This window comes from Rattus rattus, chromosome 12 (assembly GCF_011064425.1).
Source record: "Rattus rattus isolate New Zealand chromosome 12, Rrattus_CSIRO_v1, whole genome shotgun sequence".
NCBI classification, from domain to species: Eukaryota; Metazoa; Chordata; class Mammalia; order Rodentia; family Muridae; genus Rattus; species Rattus rattus.
Window position 1 is genome coordinate 65,119,790 of NC_046165.1, and position 17,864 is coordinate 65,137,653.

The 17,864-nt window shown below is 42.3% G+C and overlaps 1 protein-coding gene and 1 pseudogene across 1 annotated transcript; both read left to right on the forward strand.

Annotated features, from left to right (window-relative positions):
• The first annotated feature begins 4,210 nt into the window (after positions 1-4,210).
• LOC116913686 lies at positions 4,211-4,967 on the forward strand (annotated as a pseudogene).
• Positions 4,968-8,383: 3,416 nt separating this feature from the next.
• On the forward strand, positions 8,384-11,174 carry LOC116913191. The gene is made up of 3 exons (XM_032917384.1): positions 8,384-8,773; positions 9,022-9,102; positions 11,010-11,174. Exons 1-3 carry the CDS (start codon positions 8,384-8,386, stop codon positions 11,172-11,174), a joined length of 636 nt encoding a protein of 211 aa, XP_032773275.1.
• Positions 11,175-17,864: the final 6,690 nt, after the last annotated feature.

A 17,864-nucleotide genomic window follows, 5' to 3' on the forward strand; every position in this document is an offset into this window, starting at 1 on the left:
AAACATACAGGAAATCCAGGACTCAATGAGAAGATCAAACCTAAGGATAATAGGTATAGAAGAGAGTAAGACTCCCAGCCCAAAGGACCAGTAAATATCTTCAACAAAATCATAGAAGAAAAACTTCCCTAACCTAAAAGAAAGAGATGCCCATAGGCATACAAGAAGCCTACAGAACTCCAAATAGATTGGACCAGAAGAGAAATTCCTCCCGTCACATAACAGTTAAAACAGCAAATGTACAAAACAAAGAAAGAATATTAAAAGCAGTAAGGGGAAAAGGTCAAGTGACATATAAAGGCAGACCTATAAGAATTACACCAGACTTATCACCAGAGACTATGAAAGCCAGAAGATCCTGGACAGATGTCATACAGACCCTAAGAGAACACAAATGCCAACCTAAGTTACTGTATCCATCAAAACTTTCAATTAACATAGATGGAGAAACCAAGATATTCCATGACAAAACCAAATTTACACAATATCTTTCTACAAATCCAGCCTACAAAGGATAATAGATGGAAAACTCCAACACAAGGAGAGAAACTACACCATACAGAAAGCAAGAATATAATTTCCTTGCAATGAAACCAAAGGCGATACAAACAAACACAATTCCACCTCTAGCAACGAAAATGACAGGAAGCGACAATCACTATTCCTTAATATCTCTCAACATCAACAGACTCAATTCCCCAATAAAAAGACATAGACTAACAGACTGGAAACGTAAAGACGACCCAGCATTTTGCTGCATGCAGGAAACACACCTCAGAGACAAAGACAGACACTACCTCAGAGTAAATGGCTAGAAAACAATTTTCTAAGCAAATGGCCCAAAGAAACAAGCTGGAGTTGCCATTCTAATATCAAATAAAATCAATTTCCAACTAAAAGTCATCAAAAAAGATAAGGAAGGACACTTTATATTCATCAAAGGAAAAATCCACCAAGATGAACTCTCAATCCTAAATATCTATTCTGCAAATGCAAGGGCACCTACATACATAAAAGAAGCCTTACTAAAGCTCAAAGCACATATTGCACCCCTAAAAGTAGGAGATTTCAACACCCCACTCTCATCAATGGACAGATCATGGAAACAGAAATTAAACAGAGATGTAGAGAAACTAACAGAAGTTATGAACCAATTGATTTAACAGATATTTATAACATTCCATCCTAAAACAAAAGGATATACATTCTTCTCAGCACCTCATGGAACCTTCTCCAAAATTGCCCATATAATCGGTCACAAAACAGGCCTCAACAGGTACAGGAAGATAGAAATAATCCCATGCATCCTATCAAATCACCATGGACTAAAGACTGGTCTTCAATAACAACAATATGACAGAAAGCCCACATATACATGGAAGTTGAAAAATACTCTACTCAATGAGTATTTGGTCAAGGAAGAAATAAAGAAAGAAATTAAAGACTTCTTAGAATTTAATGAAAATGAAGATACAACATTCCCAAACTTATGGGACACAATGAAAGCAGTACTAAGAGGAAAACTCATAGCTCTGTGTACCTGCAAAAAGAAACAGGAGAGAGCATATGTCAGCAGCTTGACAGCACACCTTAAAGCTCTAGAACAAAAAGAAATAAATAAACCCAAGAGGAGTAGAAGACATGAAATAATCAAACTCAAAGCTGAAATCAACCAAGCAGAAACGAAAAGGACCATAGAAAGAATCAACAAAAGCAGGAGCTGGTTCTTTGAGAAAATCAACAAGATAGATTAAACCCTTAGTCAGACTAACCAGAGGTCACAGACAGTGTATCCAAATTAACAAAATCAGAAATGAAAAGGGACACATAATATCAGAATCTGAAGAAATTTAAAAAATCATCAGATCCTACTACAAAAGCCTATATTCAACAAAACTGGAAAATCTGGAGGATATAGACAATTTTCCAAAGTTAAATCAGGAACAAATAAATCATCTAAACAACCCCATAACTCCTAAAGAAATAAAAGCAGTAATTAAAAGTCTCCCAACCAAAAAGAGCCCAGGTCCAGATGGGTCCAGTGCAGAATTCAATCAGACCTTCATAGAAGACCTCTTACCAATACTGTCCAAACTATTCCACAAAATTGAAACAGACAGAGCACTACCAAATTCCTTCTATGAAGCCACAATTACTCTTATACCAAAACCACACAAAGATCCAACAAAGAAAGAGAACTTCAGACCAATTTCCCTTATGAATATTGTCGCAAAAATACTCAATAAAATACTTGTAAACCAAATCCAAGAGCACAACAAAACAATCATCCACCATGATCAAGTAGGTTTCATCCCAGGCATGCAGGGATGGTTTAATATACGGAAAACCATCAACGTGATCCATTATATAAACAAACTGAAAGAACAAAACCACATGATCATTTCATTAGATGCTGAGAAAGCATTTGACAAAATTCAACACCCCTTCATGATAAAAGTCCTGGAAAGATCAGGAATTCAAGGCCCATACCTAAACATAGTAAAAGCAATATTCAGCAAACCAGTAGCTAACATTAAATTAAATGGAGAGAAACTTGAAGCAATCCCACTAAAATCAGAGACTAGACAAGGTTGCCCACTCTCTCCCTACTTATTCAATATAGTCCTAGCCAGAGCAATCAGACAGTGAAAGGAGGTCAAAGGGATACAAATTGGAAGGGAAGAAATCAAAATATCACTATTTGCAGATGATATGATAGTGTACTTAAGCGGTCTCAAAAGTTCCACCAGAGAACTACTTAACCTGATAAACAACTTCAGCAAAGTGTCGGGGTATAAAGTTAACTCAAAGAAATCAGTAGCCTTCCTCCACTTAAAGGATAAACAGGCTGAGAAAGAAATTAAGGAAATGACACCCTTCACAATAGTCCCAAATAACATAAAATATCTTGGTGTGACTTTAACCAAGCAAGTGAAAGATCTGTATGACAAGAACTTCAAGTCTCTGAAGAAAGAAATTGAGGAAGATCTCAGAAGATGGAAAGATCTTCCATGCTCATGGATTGGCAGGACTAATATAGTCAAGGTGGTCATTTTGCCAAAAGCAATCTACAGATTGAATGCAATCCCCATCAAAATTCCTACTCAATTCTTTATAGAGATAGAAAGAGTAATTTTCAAACTCATTTGGTATAACAAAAAAACCCAGGATAGCGAAAACTATACTCAACAATAAAAGAACTTCTGGGGGAATCACCATCCCTGACTTCAAGCAGTATTACAGAGTAATATTCATAAAAACTGTATGGTATTGGTACAGAGTCAGGCAGATAAATCAGTGGAACAGAACTGAAGACCCAGAAATGAACCCACACACCTATAGCCACTTGATCTTTGACAAAGGAGCTAAAACCATCTAATGGAAGAAAGATAGCATTTTCAACAAATGGTGCTGGTTCAACTGGAGGTCAGCATGTAGAAGAATGCAGATCGATCCATGCTTATCACCCTGCACAAAGCTTAAGTCCAAGTGGATCAAGGACCTCCACATCAAACCAGACACACTCAAACTAATAGAAGAAAAAGTGGGGAAGAATTTCGAGCACATGAGCACTGGAGAAAACTTCCTGAACAAACACCAATGGCCTATGCTCTAAGATCAAGAATCGACAAATGGGATCTCATAAAACTGCAAAGTTTCTGTAAGACAAAGACACTGTTGTTAGGACAAAACGGCAACCAACAGATTGGGAAAAGATCTTTACCAATCCTACAACTGATAGAGGGCTTATATCCAAAATATACAAAGACCTCAAGAAGTTAGGCTGCAGGGATACAAATAACCCTATTAAAAAATGGGGTTAAACCACTGAACTGAGAACAGGACCCCTGTTGAAGGAATTAGAGAAAGGACTGGAAGAGCTTGAAGGGGCTTGAGATCCCATATGAACAACAATGCCAACCAACCAGGGCTTCCAGGGACTAAGCCCCTACCCAAAGACTATACATGGACTGACCCTGGGCTCCAACCTCATGGGTAGCAATGAATGGCCTAGTAAGAGCACCAGTGGAAGGGGAAGTCCTTGGTCCTGTCAAGACTGAACCTCCAGTGAATGTGATTGTTGGGGGAGGCGGTAATGGGGGAGGGTGGGGAGGGAACACCTACATATAGAAGGGAGGGGGAGGGGTTAGAGGATGTTGGCCTGAAACCGGGAAAGGAATAACAATGGAAACGTAAACAAGAGCCTCTCTTTTTCTGGCTGGAACCATGGAGGCTGTACCAGAGAAGAAAGAGAAGGTTGCCGCTGCGCCAGGAACCCTTAAGAAGAAAAAGGTTCCTGCTGTGCCAGAAACCCTTAAGAAAAAGCGAAGGAATTTCGCAGAGTGAGGCCCCTGAGGAAGAAGTTTGCCCTGAACACACTGCGAAAGGCAAGGAGGAAGCTCATGTATGAGAAGGCAAAGCACTCTCACAAGGAGTACAGGCAGATGTACCTGACTGAGATTCGCATGGCGAGGAAAGCTGGGAACGTCTATGCCCGCAGAACCAGAATTGGCCTTTGTCATCAGAATCCGAGGTATCAGTGGAGTAAGCCCAAAGGTGCGCGAGGTGGGCAGATCCTCAATGGCACCTTTGTGAAGCTCAGCAAGGCTTCAGTGAACATGCTGAGGATCGTGGAGCCGTACATGGCACAGTGGTACTCCAGCCTGAAGTCAGTAAATGAGCTCATCTACAAGCGAGGCTATGGCAAAATCAATAAAAAGCGCATTGCCTTGACAGATAACTCCTTGATTGCTCGATCTCTTGGTAAATTTGGCATCATCTGCATGGAGGATCTAATTCATGAGATCTATACAGTTGGGAAACGCTTCAAGGAAGCAAATAACTTCCTGTGGCCCTTCAAACTATCTTCCCCATGAGGTGGAATGAAGAAAAAGACAACTCACTTTGTAGAAGGTGGAGATGCTGGCAACAGGGAAGACCAGATAAACAGGCTGATTAGACGGTGAACTAAGGTATTGCACGTGGTATTTTTATAATCTGGTCAGATTTTATAAACAGTCACAGCTTGGCAAATTGAAAAAAAAATAAATGTAAATAAGAAATACCCAAGTTAGTAAAGATGGGAAAAAAAAGAATCGACAAATGGGATCTCATAAAACTGCAAAGCTTTTGTAAAGCAAAAGACACTGTCATTAGGACAAAATGGCAGCCAACAGATTGGGAAAAGATCTTTACCAATCCTATATCTGGTAAAGGGCTAATATCCAAAATATACAAAGAACTCAAGAAGTTAGACTCCTGATAGCCAAATCACCCTATTAAAAAATGAGGTACAGAGCAAAACAAAACATTCTCAGCTGAGGAACATCGAATGGCCAAAAAGCAGCTAAAGAAATGTTCAACAGGGAAATGCAAATCAAAACAACCCTGAGATTTCACCTCACACCAGTCAGAATGGCTAAGATCAAAAACTCAGGTGACAGCAGATGCTGGTGCGGATGTGGTCCATTGTTGGTGGGATTGCAAACTGGTATAACCATTCTGGAAATCAGTCTGGTGGTTCCTCAGAAAATTGGACATTACACTACCTGAGGACCCAGGTATACCTCTCTTGGGCATATACCCAAAAGGTCCCCCAACATATAACAAGAACACATACTCCACTGTGTTCATAGCAGCCTTATTTATAATAGCCAGAAGCTGGAAAGAACCCAGATGCCCTTCAACAGAGGAATGGATTCAAAAAATGTGGTATATCTACACAATGGAGTACTACTCAGCTCTCAAAAACCATGACTTCATGAAATTCATGGGTAAATGGAATGAACTAGAAAATATCATCCTGTGTGAGGTAACTCAATCACAGAAAAACACACTTGGTATGCACTCATTGATAAGTGATATTAGCCAAAAAACTCAAATTACCAAGATGCAATCACAGACCACAGGAAGCTCAAGAAGAAGATGACCAAAATGCAGATGTTCCCCTTCTTAAAAGGGGGGAAATATTCCAGGAGGGGGATATGGAAGCAAAAGTTTAGAGTAGCGACTCAAGGAATGGCCATTCAGAGCCTGACACATACGTGGCCCATTATATACAGCCACCAAAACTAGATAAGATTGATGAAGCTAAAAAAATGCATGGGGAAAGCGACTGGATATAGATCTCTCCTGAGAGACACATCCAGAGCACGTCCAATACAGAGGTCAATGCTAGCAGGAAACCACCGAATTGAGAATAGAACTCCCTTAAGGGGAATTAGAGGAAGGATTGAAAGAATTGACAGAGCTTGAAACCCCATAAAAACAACAATGCCAACCAACCAGAGCTTCCAGGGACTAAACCACTACCGAAAGACTATACAGGGACTGAACCGGGGCTCCAACTGCATATGTAGCAGAGAATAGCCTTGTTGGGGCACCAGTGGAAGGGAAAGCCCTTGGTCTTGCCAAGGTTGGATCCCCAGTTCAGGGGAATATGTGGGAGGGCAATAAGGAGGATGTATAGTGGGAATACCCGTATGGGGGAGAGGGAGGAGAGGAAATGGGGGCTTTTGGACAGGAAACTGGGAAGGGGAATAACCTTTGAAATGTAAAGAAATATACAATAAAAATTAAAAAATGATATTCTGCTATACTCATAGATTGGTGCCTAGTCAATTGTCATCAGAGGAGTTCATTCAGCCACTGATAGAAACAAAGGCAGAGATTTACAGCCAAATATTGAGTGGAACTTGGGGGATCCTGCAGAAGAGGGGGAGGAAGGATTGTAGGAGACAGATGTGTCAAGGACACCAACACAAACAAATGAAAAAAAAAAAAAAACCAAAAACACTCTCCACAAAATCAACTAGCCTGGTCCATAGGGCCTCAGGGAATCTGAACTGCGAACCAGGGAGCTGACAGGGACTGACAGGGTGCTAGACCCTTCACACATGTTACAATTGTGTAACTTGGTCTTCCTGTAGGACTTCTAACAGTGGGACTGGGGCTGTCTCTTACTCTCTTTCCTGCTTTTGGGACCAGTTTCTTTTACTGAGTTGCCTCATCCATCCTTAATATGAAGGTAGGTATCCTAGTATTACAACTTGATACATGGTTGCTATCCCTGAGAGGCCTGCCATGCTCTGAAGGGAAAAAGAGGAGGACTGGATGGAGGAGGGAGTTGCGTGGGAGGGACTGAGAGGGGAGGAGGGAGGAGAAATTGTAGGGGTGATGTCGTATAAGAGAGAAGAATAAAAAAATAATTTGCTGGTGCTCCTCTCCTCACACTATATATGTTGTACTTTTTTCTTGTCCCATTGTTTCTCACTGAAGATCTGTATAAGAGTAATCACTAATAACCATGTGCCACGGTCACTGTTAGGATGTCTTGGAATCTCCTCTACCAAAGAATTGAGTCCAAAGCCTTTCAGTTCAGTCTCAGGCAGAATCTCAGGACAAGGGCTGATAGCAGCCACGTTCCTTGATAAAATATCCCAAAAATGGTCTCTAGCCCAGTTGGGAATGTTGTGTCCCCCTGAAAGCTCTTGAGTTGTAGTCCACAGTCTGTAGTGCCCTCAGCAATAGTATCTTCTGAGAGCTTCATAGGAAGGTCTGTGAAGCCCTAATGACAGTGTGTAACCTCTTTCCTAGTCTAAACTCCCAAAGCCTTCCCATTGTTCTCAAAACCATCATGGTCAAGCCTGTCTCCGCAATGCCAGGACTTCCTGATACTACCTTTGTTTTAGTTACTAGGGAGAGACACCATGACTAAGGCAATTTACAGAGAAAGAGTTTAATGGGCTTACCGTTCCAGAGATGGAGACCATGACCGTCATGGTGGATAGCATGGCAGTAGGCAGGCGGGCATGATGAAGGAGCAGTCGCTAAGAGCAGTGACTAAAAGCTTCCACCTGATCCACAGACATGAGGCAGAGAGGTATGCTTTAAAAACAAAACAAACAAACAAACAAACAAACAGACAGACAACCCCAAACAAACAAACAAAAAGCAAACTGTAATCATTCTATTTGTCCAACTACATGATAGGAGAATCCTTTAAAAAGGCTTCTAACCTGACTTCTATAAACTCCCCACTTCCTGTTTTAGGGCTGCTGCCCCAGGACCCAGGCACATGGACATAGCTCATGTGTCTGACCACTCTCCACCAATGCAATGAAAGCTTTATCCAATGGCAGAGACTCATGTGACAGCTCAGATGCTCAGTGCCATTTGCCACTGGTCACTGTTACACCTAGATTCCATTTCTCTTGGTTGTGGGGAGGCTGGGGTCATGGAGCAGAGAGAGGGTGTGTGCACTTCACAATGGGCATTCTGTCATGGAATGAGGTGAGAGCTGACCTGCGACATAACTGCCACATTCGGTCTGTACAAGCTCAGCCACTAACTGCCATTGGTAAAGGGCTCTGCAGGGTCTGAGATGATGAGAAGGAAGCGTCCAAGGATTTTGGGAAGTCTTCGGAATCCTGTTCTCTCTCAGGCTTCTTCTCCACCCTCTGTCCAATCAAACAGCGTTCATTTCTTCCCATCTCAGACTACCGTATCTCAGCCTGTCACTCATATCAACCCTCTTTCTGTTTTCTACCCTACCTCTTTCCCTGCTCTGAAGAACACTTCCTACTTCCCCACCTTAATGATTGCTATGCCCAGCTCCTCCTGTATAAACAAACTTTCCTCTAAGCACCCCACTTATTTCACTACCCCTTCCTACCTGTCTACCCTCATGACTACCTCTTCTACAAGAGCACCACTGGATAGTTGCCTAGACCCTCTTTCCCATCCAGAAGCTAGCTACCTTCAGCCAGACTGGGTAAGTAAAAAACCTCAAACAAGAAATCCTTGAGAAATGCCAAAGCTGTTTTCTCAGCAGTCCAGCATGGTGAACACAGTGGAAATGGGATGATAGAGCCAGCTGATAGCCTGGATCTCATCTCTCCTGATTTCTCTCTTCCCTAAATCTGGCTGCAACTGAGAAACAGTCTAGAGGTTTTAGCTATGTGGGAGCCCTGAGTAGCTGCTTCTACAGTCACCAGAAAGCCTTTTCTGAATATGTTTCAGCATATCCTTTGGGGATTGAGTAAGAATTCTCTAGACTCAGAGCCTGAAATTAGAGAAAGCAGATGGGACCTCACATCCTTGGTGAGTGGGGCTTGGCACCAGGAAGCTCAGCAACACTACAGGTGACAGCTAAGTGGACCAGGAACCAGCCTGGCCAGAATCAGGATTCTGAATTCAGCTTAGGAAAAGCCTCGTTTAGGAGTCTATTCTTAAGCCGCTTTATGACTCAGTTTTCTTGGCATGAAAGGGAGATAACTGTGGAGTATATCTTTGCACAGTGGTCAGGGATGTCATGACAAGTGCTGGCAACTATGTGAGGACATCAGTAGATGCTTAGAATATGTCACAAGAGAGAAAAGGAAAGGACAGGCAACGAAGGAGTCTGTATTCAATTAGAGCACCACACACACACACACACACACACACACACAGAGAGAGAGAGAGAGAGAGAGAGAGAGAGAGAGAGAGAGAGTATTACTGTCTCATGAATTAATTATACAATAACTTTCAAGTAGAATGGACATTTTATAGTTGCAATGTATTGTGTTTTCTCAAGAGGAGTATAGTGCTATGTGAAGTTATATCTGGATTATAAATCCAAGGCAATCAGCAAAAAGTTTACAGTGAAGTCGTAATTGATAAGAAAGAAAATATGCTTCCTGTGAAACACATCTGGGAAACAAGCTGTGTTGAGATGACAGCAACACATCATAGGAACAAGCAGCAGTCAACAGCACAGATACAACGGATGATGACCGAAAATTATACAGCATATTTAATCAAATTCACAAGCTACAAGACTGAAGTGGTCTCTGGGGACAAAACAATAAGACACACTCATTCGTTGTCTTTGTGAAAACTGGTTTGAATAAAGATGTGTTTATGTTTAAAATCACAGGCCGGTGTGCCTGCGGAGGAAACTGCTCTCTTGTCCAGGTCTGTGCATTCTTCCTGTTGATATCTCTTCTGTAGTTGACACATGTCACAGGGGCTGTAAACGAGCTGAGAGGCCTTTGGAAGATAATCTCACGAGGCACTGACTCTTTTCCTAGTTCCTGCTTCAGGAAAGCTTCCCCAGGTCCCAATAAGTTGCTTCTGCTATCTGAAGGGAGACATCCACGGTATCACAGAAACACAGGCTAATGTTACAACTCCATTTCTTTTATTTGCCTGCCACCTTCTTTGATCACCCTTAGACTCAACATGGGGGACTCTTTCCAGGTTAGTGAGGCTGATGCACTGGACCAAGAGGCAGGCAGCGTGGTGTTTTAGTGTCTTAGTCACGATGGGACAGGAGGTACCTGGGAGGTGACTAGCACAGCAGGTCTCCCCTCTCTGCTTTTACTGAAGAGAAAGCTTTGGAGTGTATTCTGAAAAGATGACAAAATAGCTTCCCAGCATTTTCCTTATGAGACCTAATTTCCCACTCCCACTCTTTCTCCCTGTGCTCCTTCCACCTGTTACCCGAATCCTGTCAGCTTTAGATTTCAGCCTTCTCCCCAGCCCAATCCGTCCTTTCTGTTTCCTCCCTCTTTGATCCACACTTTCCCCCATTATCCCACCTAATCTCTATTCCTGGCTCTTCCTCTTTTCCAGACTTTTCTCTGAGCACCCTGTTCACCTTGTCCCCTGCAAAGCCAGCTGTGCTCTGTCAGTCCTGATGCATCGATTCTCCTCCATGGGAGGGGTCACCTGCCACACCTGCAGTATCACACACAGCAATGTCAGAGTTGTGCTTCCCAAACAGACTGACCTGGTGTCCATGGGAATAAGGGTGACACCGCCAGCATGCTCCTGGAGCAACACTCTATCCATTTCCTCATTGGCTTCCTCTCTCTCTGGACAATACCTGAAAAACATCCCAGAGATATGAGTGGCACCACTGCCCTAAAGATTTTCCAGCCAACTGTCAGGGTGATGACCTAGCTCTTCCCTGATAAACGAAGAGACCTAGAACTGGTCACAAATCTCATTCACTGTTTCCTCAGGTACCAGGGAAATCAGAGCCGGAGACAAAGACTGGAAATCATGAAGTGGAAGAGGCTCAAGCCCTGGATAAACTTGAGGCCTTCACTCAGGAAGCACTGGAAAGCACAGCCACACTGGAGGTGCTGCCCAAAAAGACAGGGCAGGACAAAATCCAGTTTTGTTAGGGTGAATCTGGACGCAGTTCCCCACTTGGTTATCTTGGTTTGTTTGGAAAGCTCAGCAATCTGGTCATACCTGGAGATTTGATGGTTGTCTGGAGTTGGTGAGGAGGGACAAATAAATGGCCTTGCTGATTTCTCTCGAGTGCGCCTGTCACTCTGAAAGGCCTCAAGAAATGTAGGCTTGTGTTCGTGGATTTAGGTTTACATGACTAACATTGGTTTATGTAGAGATGAAGTTGAAAATGCAAATAATAATCAGATCTGTTTGAAAACTATCCCAGGACACTGCAAGTTGTCATTGGTCAGGAATGGATGTTTTACCAAACAGCCATTTCGGGATGGAGAAAGCAGAGGGTAAGATTAAACCTCACCCCACTCTCATGTTGGGAAACTCAGGCCCCTCACACTACTTCCTCTCTCCCAGATAATAACCTGGTGTGCATAGGCAGAGGCTGACCTGTGGAAGGGCTGCCACTTGGATCTTCCAGGACATTCTATAGCAAGTCTATCAAGACAAAGGAGCACAGGCCTGGCTGTCCTGGCCAGGAATACAGTCACTTCTGCTGCACAATTGAAGCAGTCATTCACAACCAACATCATATAGTCAAGAGCAGAGGGGATGTGTACCTATGTGTTTGTCTCTTATACAGGTCAGGATCTAAACCCAGGGAATGATATGGTACCAGCCACTGTTATGATGACTCTTAGCACACAAAATTAGTGTAATCAAGACAATTAATTCCTTACATAAATGGCACCAGACAAACCTAATCTAGGTAATCCCTTGGGTGATTCTAGGTTGTATTGTTGATAGTTAAAACTAACCCTCATGCCTATCAACCTGACACATAAACCCATCACTTTAAGCCATAACCTTCTACCCCTCATCTTTATCAGATCCTGTTATAATCTGTTAAAGTAAGTCCAACTTTTAAAGCCCCAGAGTTTATAAACTTTTCAACTATTTAAAAAGTTCAAAGTCTGTCAACCGTGAGCTCTTATAAAATAAAAATCAAGTTTCATACTTCCAGAAATATACAATGGCACAGAGCAAAAATTCCTACTGCAACAGGGGAGAATCAGGGCATCACAAGGAACGATCAGATCAAGCCAAAATCATCAGGGCCAACACCGAGTCCTCAAAACCCGCAGCTCTAGCTAAGGCTCCTTCCAGCTCTGCTCCCTGCAGCACAGCAGCATCTCTTCTAGGCCTAGGCTCACTTCATATTGCTAGCTTTCTGTAGCATATGTTCTATGGTCCTGGTTCATGGATTAAAAATATTAGTGATTAACTCTCAGTCACTGATAATGCATTGCTGTAGCTGTAAGGGAAGGAATTAAAGCACTTCCCTTCCTTGGAGTCATTAACCCAAAATGAGCCCAGATTTGAATTTTCTACTTCACACCCTGTGTCTTCTGTTTTCTGTCTGTGCCTGCCTGAAGGCTGTCATGTTAATCTGCCCTTGTGTCTGTCTCTGTGGCTGTATGTCTGTGTGCACCAGTCTGTATGACTGAGTGTCTATTTGTAATAAAGGACTTTCCTCTGTATTGATTAAACAGTATAGAAAGCATCACAGGGGGAAGGAAAAAGGATACTTTACAGAAACTTTAACTGAGTTTCACATGTAATTAAGTCACTGGCTTCAACTGATCCCAACTGACCCAGACAACGAACACCACTGTTTATCAATTGATAGCCACAAATGGATGCTTTCAACCTCTGAGATAGATTTTAGAGGGTTCCTTCCAACCTCTGTGTTTGCTGCTTTAAGTAAATGATACACATGCATTGTCCTGAGTCAGAGCATGGAAGGGTTAAGATTGCAGCTCTGTCTTAGCTTAGGTTGCAAAAGTTGGTCACATAGGACATCTTAGGCAAGTAAAGTTGATTATTACCCTGTTCTCTTAAAGGCAGGTTATACAAACAGGTTGAATGAGTATATAATAGGATAGCAGTCTTAAATGTCTTCAACATATACTGTTAACTCTGGGTGTGAAGTCTAGCAAAATCTCTCTTAGAATGAAAGAGATTATTTTTAATAACAGTGCATTGCCATGGTCCTAGAATCACAAATATCCCAGGGACTCCATTTCAGTGGCCGTTTCACCTTCATAGCTCAATACACTGGCCTTTCAGGGACTCTCTGCAGGGATGCTAAGCCTACCACCACATTGTGTCTGGACTCAGCTGCCATCTTTGACCTCATTGGTCTTGCAACTTTCTTATCAAAACTAGTAATAAAGTGCTTACAATGGTGGCAAGCTACATTGCAGGCTTCTGTGTGCCCACCCTGGGGAAACACTTGCCTACCATCCCAAATGCAGCACAAAAGATATCACTTCAATGGGACCTGATTTCTTTAACAAATACAGCCACTTTGCACCAACCTCGAGTTGGAGAGGGGTTCTGAGAGAAGGGGTGACTGGAGCGGTAAAGACAAAGGGCTCTAAGTCAAATCATGGGTCCCAGCTGGTGATCTATGCTCTGCTCAAGACAGCTTTCCAGACTGCTTTTTCTCTGTTCTCCTTTCTCTGGAGATCTCCAGACAGTTCTCTGTCTATGTGCTGCTTGAGACCGTTCACCAAGCAGTACTCTCTTGCTATTCCAAAAAATGTCTCTGAATAGTTCTTCTCTTGCAGATCCTAAGTCCAATCATTTATTTTATGTGTCAATCCAGTCACTTGCCCCAGGTTCACCTTTGATTATCCTATGAATCAGCATCATCCTGTGACCCTACCTTGATTCTTAGGAGAAAATAAGCACACATTTCCCCCCACCCCAAACATTGCAAAAGAATTCAGAGATCTGCCTGCCTCTGTTAAGCACAGATGATAAACCAGCTGGGTAGAGCCCCACTCTGAGATCACCATTTTACCATGCCTGGTCCTAACCTTGCTCTGTTACATGCCCACATTAAACTCAGGCATCTGCCTGCTCTTGTAAGCATAAACAAAAACACTTAGCTGAGTGGGATCTCCCATGATTACCATTTCCTAAATCTTAGTCTCTTTCCCAAGTATCTTTCTGACAAGCTGGCTTGTAGTGCAGATGCTTTTGTTCTTTTAGATTCCTGAAGCCCCGCATATAATTAATATTGCATCCTTTTATTTTGCATAGTTGAGAAATTATACATTTTCAAACTCATGTTTTTAGAGTTCTTTTCCTCGAGGGCTGTCCTTCAGTCCTTACCCAGAGTTTATTGCTTTACCGGGACAGTAGCCACACCTTCGCCTCCCAGACTTGTGCTTTCCCTGATTATCATGGAGTCATTAATGCTAACAGGAAGGACATTCCTTGAAGGAGGAATATAAAACTATGTACAGTATTATGCAGACAAGTCTATGCCCACAGCAGCCATTGACACTTGTGGAGACACATGCCTTGTTGGTCTTGTCCCAGGGGCAGGAACTATGTCATTACACCCTTACCAAGGCCATGCCAGACCTGACAGCACTTCTCAGCCCAGTTGGAATGCACTCCTGACATGAGCATTTCTCTTAATTCAACCTCATTTAGCATCTCAAAACACAGGTAGAAAATAAGCCACATTTTTGGATAAAACACCACACAACTGGCCCCTGTGTTAATTCTCCATGAAGTCTTTGTTGCGTCTCAAATATCAAGAGCTGGGCTTCCACTGTCCACATTTCTGTCAGAGTTCTTATCCTCCAAGCTCCCATGGGAATGGCCTGTTATGCCAAATGTTCAACATTCAGTGGTTTATCTAGCCTGACGTTTGAATCTCTTCCACATTACTGGGAAAAACAACATGGTCAGGTTTATCACAGTAATGGTTCTCTGTACTTTAACTTTCTGCCCTAATTATATTCTGTTGCTGTGATAAAATATACCAACAAAAAGCAGCTGAGCAAGAAAGAATTTATTTGCCAAATAAGTTACAGTCCATCATTGTAGGGAAGTCAAGACAGGAATTGGAAGTATGTTAGTTAATTCTATCCATAGCCAAGAGTAGAAAGGTCATTCACCGTGGCATGGGCAATCTACCAGCAGCCATGACCCCACAGGAGAGTGGTCCTCCCTTCCTCCCTCCCTCCTTCCCTTCTTTTGTCCTTCTATAGCCACCAAGAGCCAATAACTCATCCACTAATGGTGGGGCCAAAGAGGCCCTTCACATATCCATGTTGGAATTTTTACTGACTTGATCTTGTAAAGATCTGCATAGAAACCATAGCATCTATGAGTTAATGTACTCAGAAGTTGGCATTCACAGCATCCAATGCCTCTGACATTCTTTCTGCACCCTGTCCCACAATGTTTCTTGTTCCTTGGATAGAGGGAATCAATTATAAATGATCCCAAATGAGATTTCACAATCACCCAGATGTGGTACTTTGTCCAGTTATGAATTTCTGCCTTAGCCACTAGCAATTGCAAAACTAAGTAACCACACAGCACCTTCTCACGAAATCTTATTAAAAGCAAGTGCCAAGCAGTAGTCCAAGCCCTTGAGGAACTTGACTCTGTGGCCCTTAACTCACTTGCAATGCTTTCTAGCCTATTCTTTGGTTTCGTTTTCAACATCTTTCTGCTACTTTTGCAATCTCTGTGTGCCTTTATTTCAACTCCCTGAATAACTGGCTGAGAACCTGGAAAATCCAACCTGGGCACTGAATGCCAGTACACTCGACCCCTAACAAAACATATGCATCAGTCACTTCTTAAAACAATTTAACCCTAAGAATTCTCTAACTATGCTTTCTCTTGGAGCTAGGTAGCCCTCTATTTGGAATTCAGGGAGACTCAAATGAATATGCACACCCCATTCTCCTTCAACTTCATTACACTTCTGATGTCATGGGATATCAGGAAGGAAGAAAGCACGCAGATACGTTTATCTGTATTGAATGATGTGGATTGAAATACCCACATTTCAGAAGATATTTAGTAAGAAAAGGAACTGTGAGGGCATGGTTTAAGCCAGGCCCAAATCCAGATTGTCCCCACTTCCTAGGAGCTTCTGTCTAATCCTGTTTTCTTCTCTCCAGGGGAGACTGAAGTGATGGGACCTCAGGATTTCTAAATAGCTTCAGGACCCAAATGATGCCACTGCCTACAACGCTAAAATATGACATCTGGGACAGACAGTTATCAGAAGCAGCGTGCTATCCATGGAACCATTTCATGGATAAAATAAAGGGGACATGGTTCACAGAAGTGTTATGTTTGCAAATAAGTTAATAACCGAATCAATGTTAACTACGGATCTGTAAACAAGAGAAGGGAGTTATTTTATACTGACCCAAGGGTCATTACTAAAGGAAGAAAGCATGCATAAGCTTTTACCTGTATCAAAAGGACACAATGTAGCAATATTTTGGGGAAAATTATGAAAAAATAAAGGTAGAAATAGGAGAAACTGATATTTTCATTGGAGATTTAACCTCTGTGTGTAAGAAGTGGAATGGAGTTGCAGTAACCTCTCCGGCCCGAATGGGCCCGCACTAAGAAAACGCAACTCAATATGAATACAAGCTGGCGCCTAGATTGGGCAGCTCCACCTCTACACTGTCCTATTCCCAGCCCTCAACTCCCTCATCACTTGCACCTTTTCTCTGCCAGGTCTCCAGCTCCTCTGTCTCCAACGACTTCGTCTCCTCTCCTCTCTCCACCTCCTTCCAATTTCCCTTCCCGCTGCCCAAATCAAGCCGCTCTTGCCTTTATTTTACAAATTAAACGGGAGTTTCTGATAAGGTCACCTGAGTCCTGAGTACTGACTGGGCAACCTTCCTTGGGGCAGTGGAATTAGCATCAAATAGAACTCCAGGGCAAACCACAACATTTCCCCCCTTTTGTCCAGTTAAAAAGCCTTTTCCATATATATATATTATATATACTGAATATTATTATTACCATTCTACAATTTATAAAACCAACATTACACTCATCACCCAGTCCATCAATTTCGTTCATTAACCATGTCATCTATCCTAAAAGACTATACCTGACTATATCCTGGTTTTAGATCCTATGCCACCTGAAAAACCACCCTAACAGATTTATTATCTTTCTCAATGCTAAACAGCTTGGGTTGTCTATGAGACCACCAGGCTTCAACCACATCAGAAATCCAAGAACGATTAATATTACCTGAAAATATGAGAAGCACAAAACATGGCTTCCAAGCTTAGCCAATTTATAGAGACTGCTGATCACCTGGACAGTCCCCCTATTTCTTATATGTCGGAGCATCAGTCTTCAGCCTCCTGGCCCAGGATCATCTGATAGACCTTTGTAATACAGATTTTTGAAGGGCTGATCACCCTGTCTTGGCAGAGATTATCAGTCCACTATTCTGCATAATTTGTCCTTTTCTGGACTGTATTTTATCTATAGATGAATTGAAGCAATTTCGCTCAGTGGCTGTGTCACCACGATTTGAGCAACTCCATTGGTGCTCAATTTCTTCTTAGAGTCTAAGGGGTCCTGTCAGGGGCAGACAGGTCTCTAGTCAAATGATCTAAATGAAGAAATGTCCATAAACGGGTTATTCTGTGGACTTCTGACACCTTTGAAGATTTCTTATCTGCATAGGCATTTCTGAACTGTTGAGCATAGACTACCATTGGCCCTCACTAATTGAAGTAGCTCCAAAACCCATCTAAACTGATTCAGAACCATGACTTCGCTCTCTGGCCTTTAGCTCGTACTGGTTAATCAACTAAAAATAATGT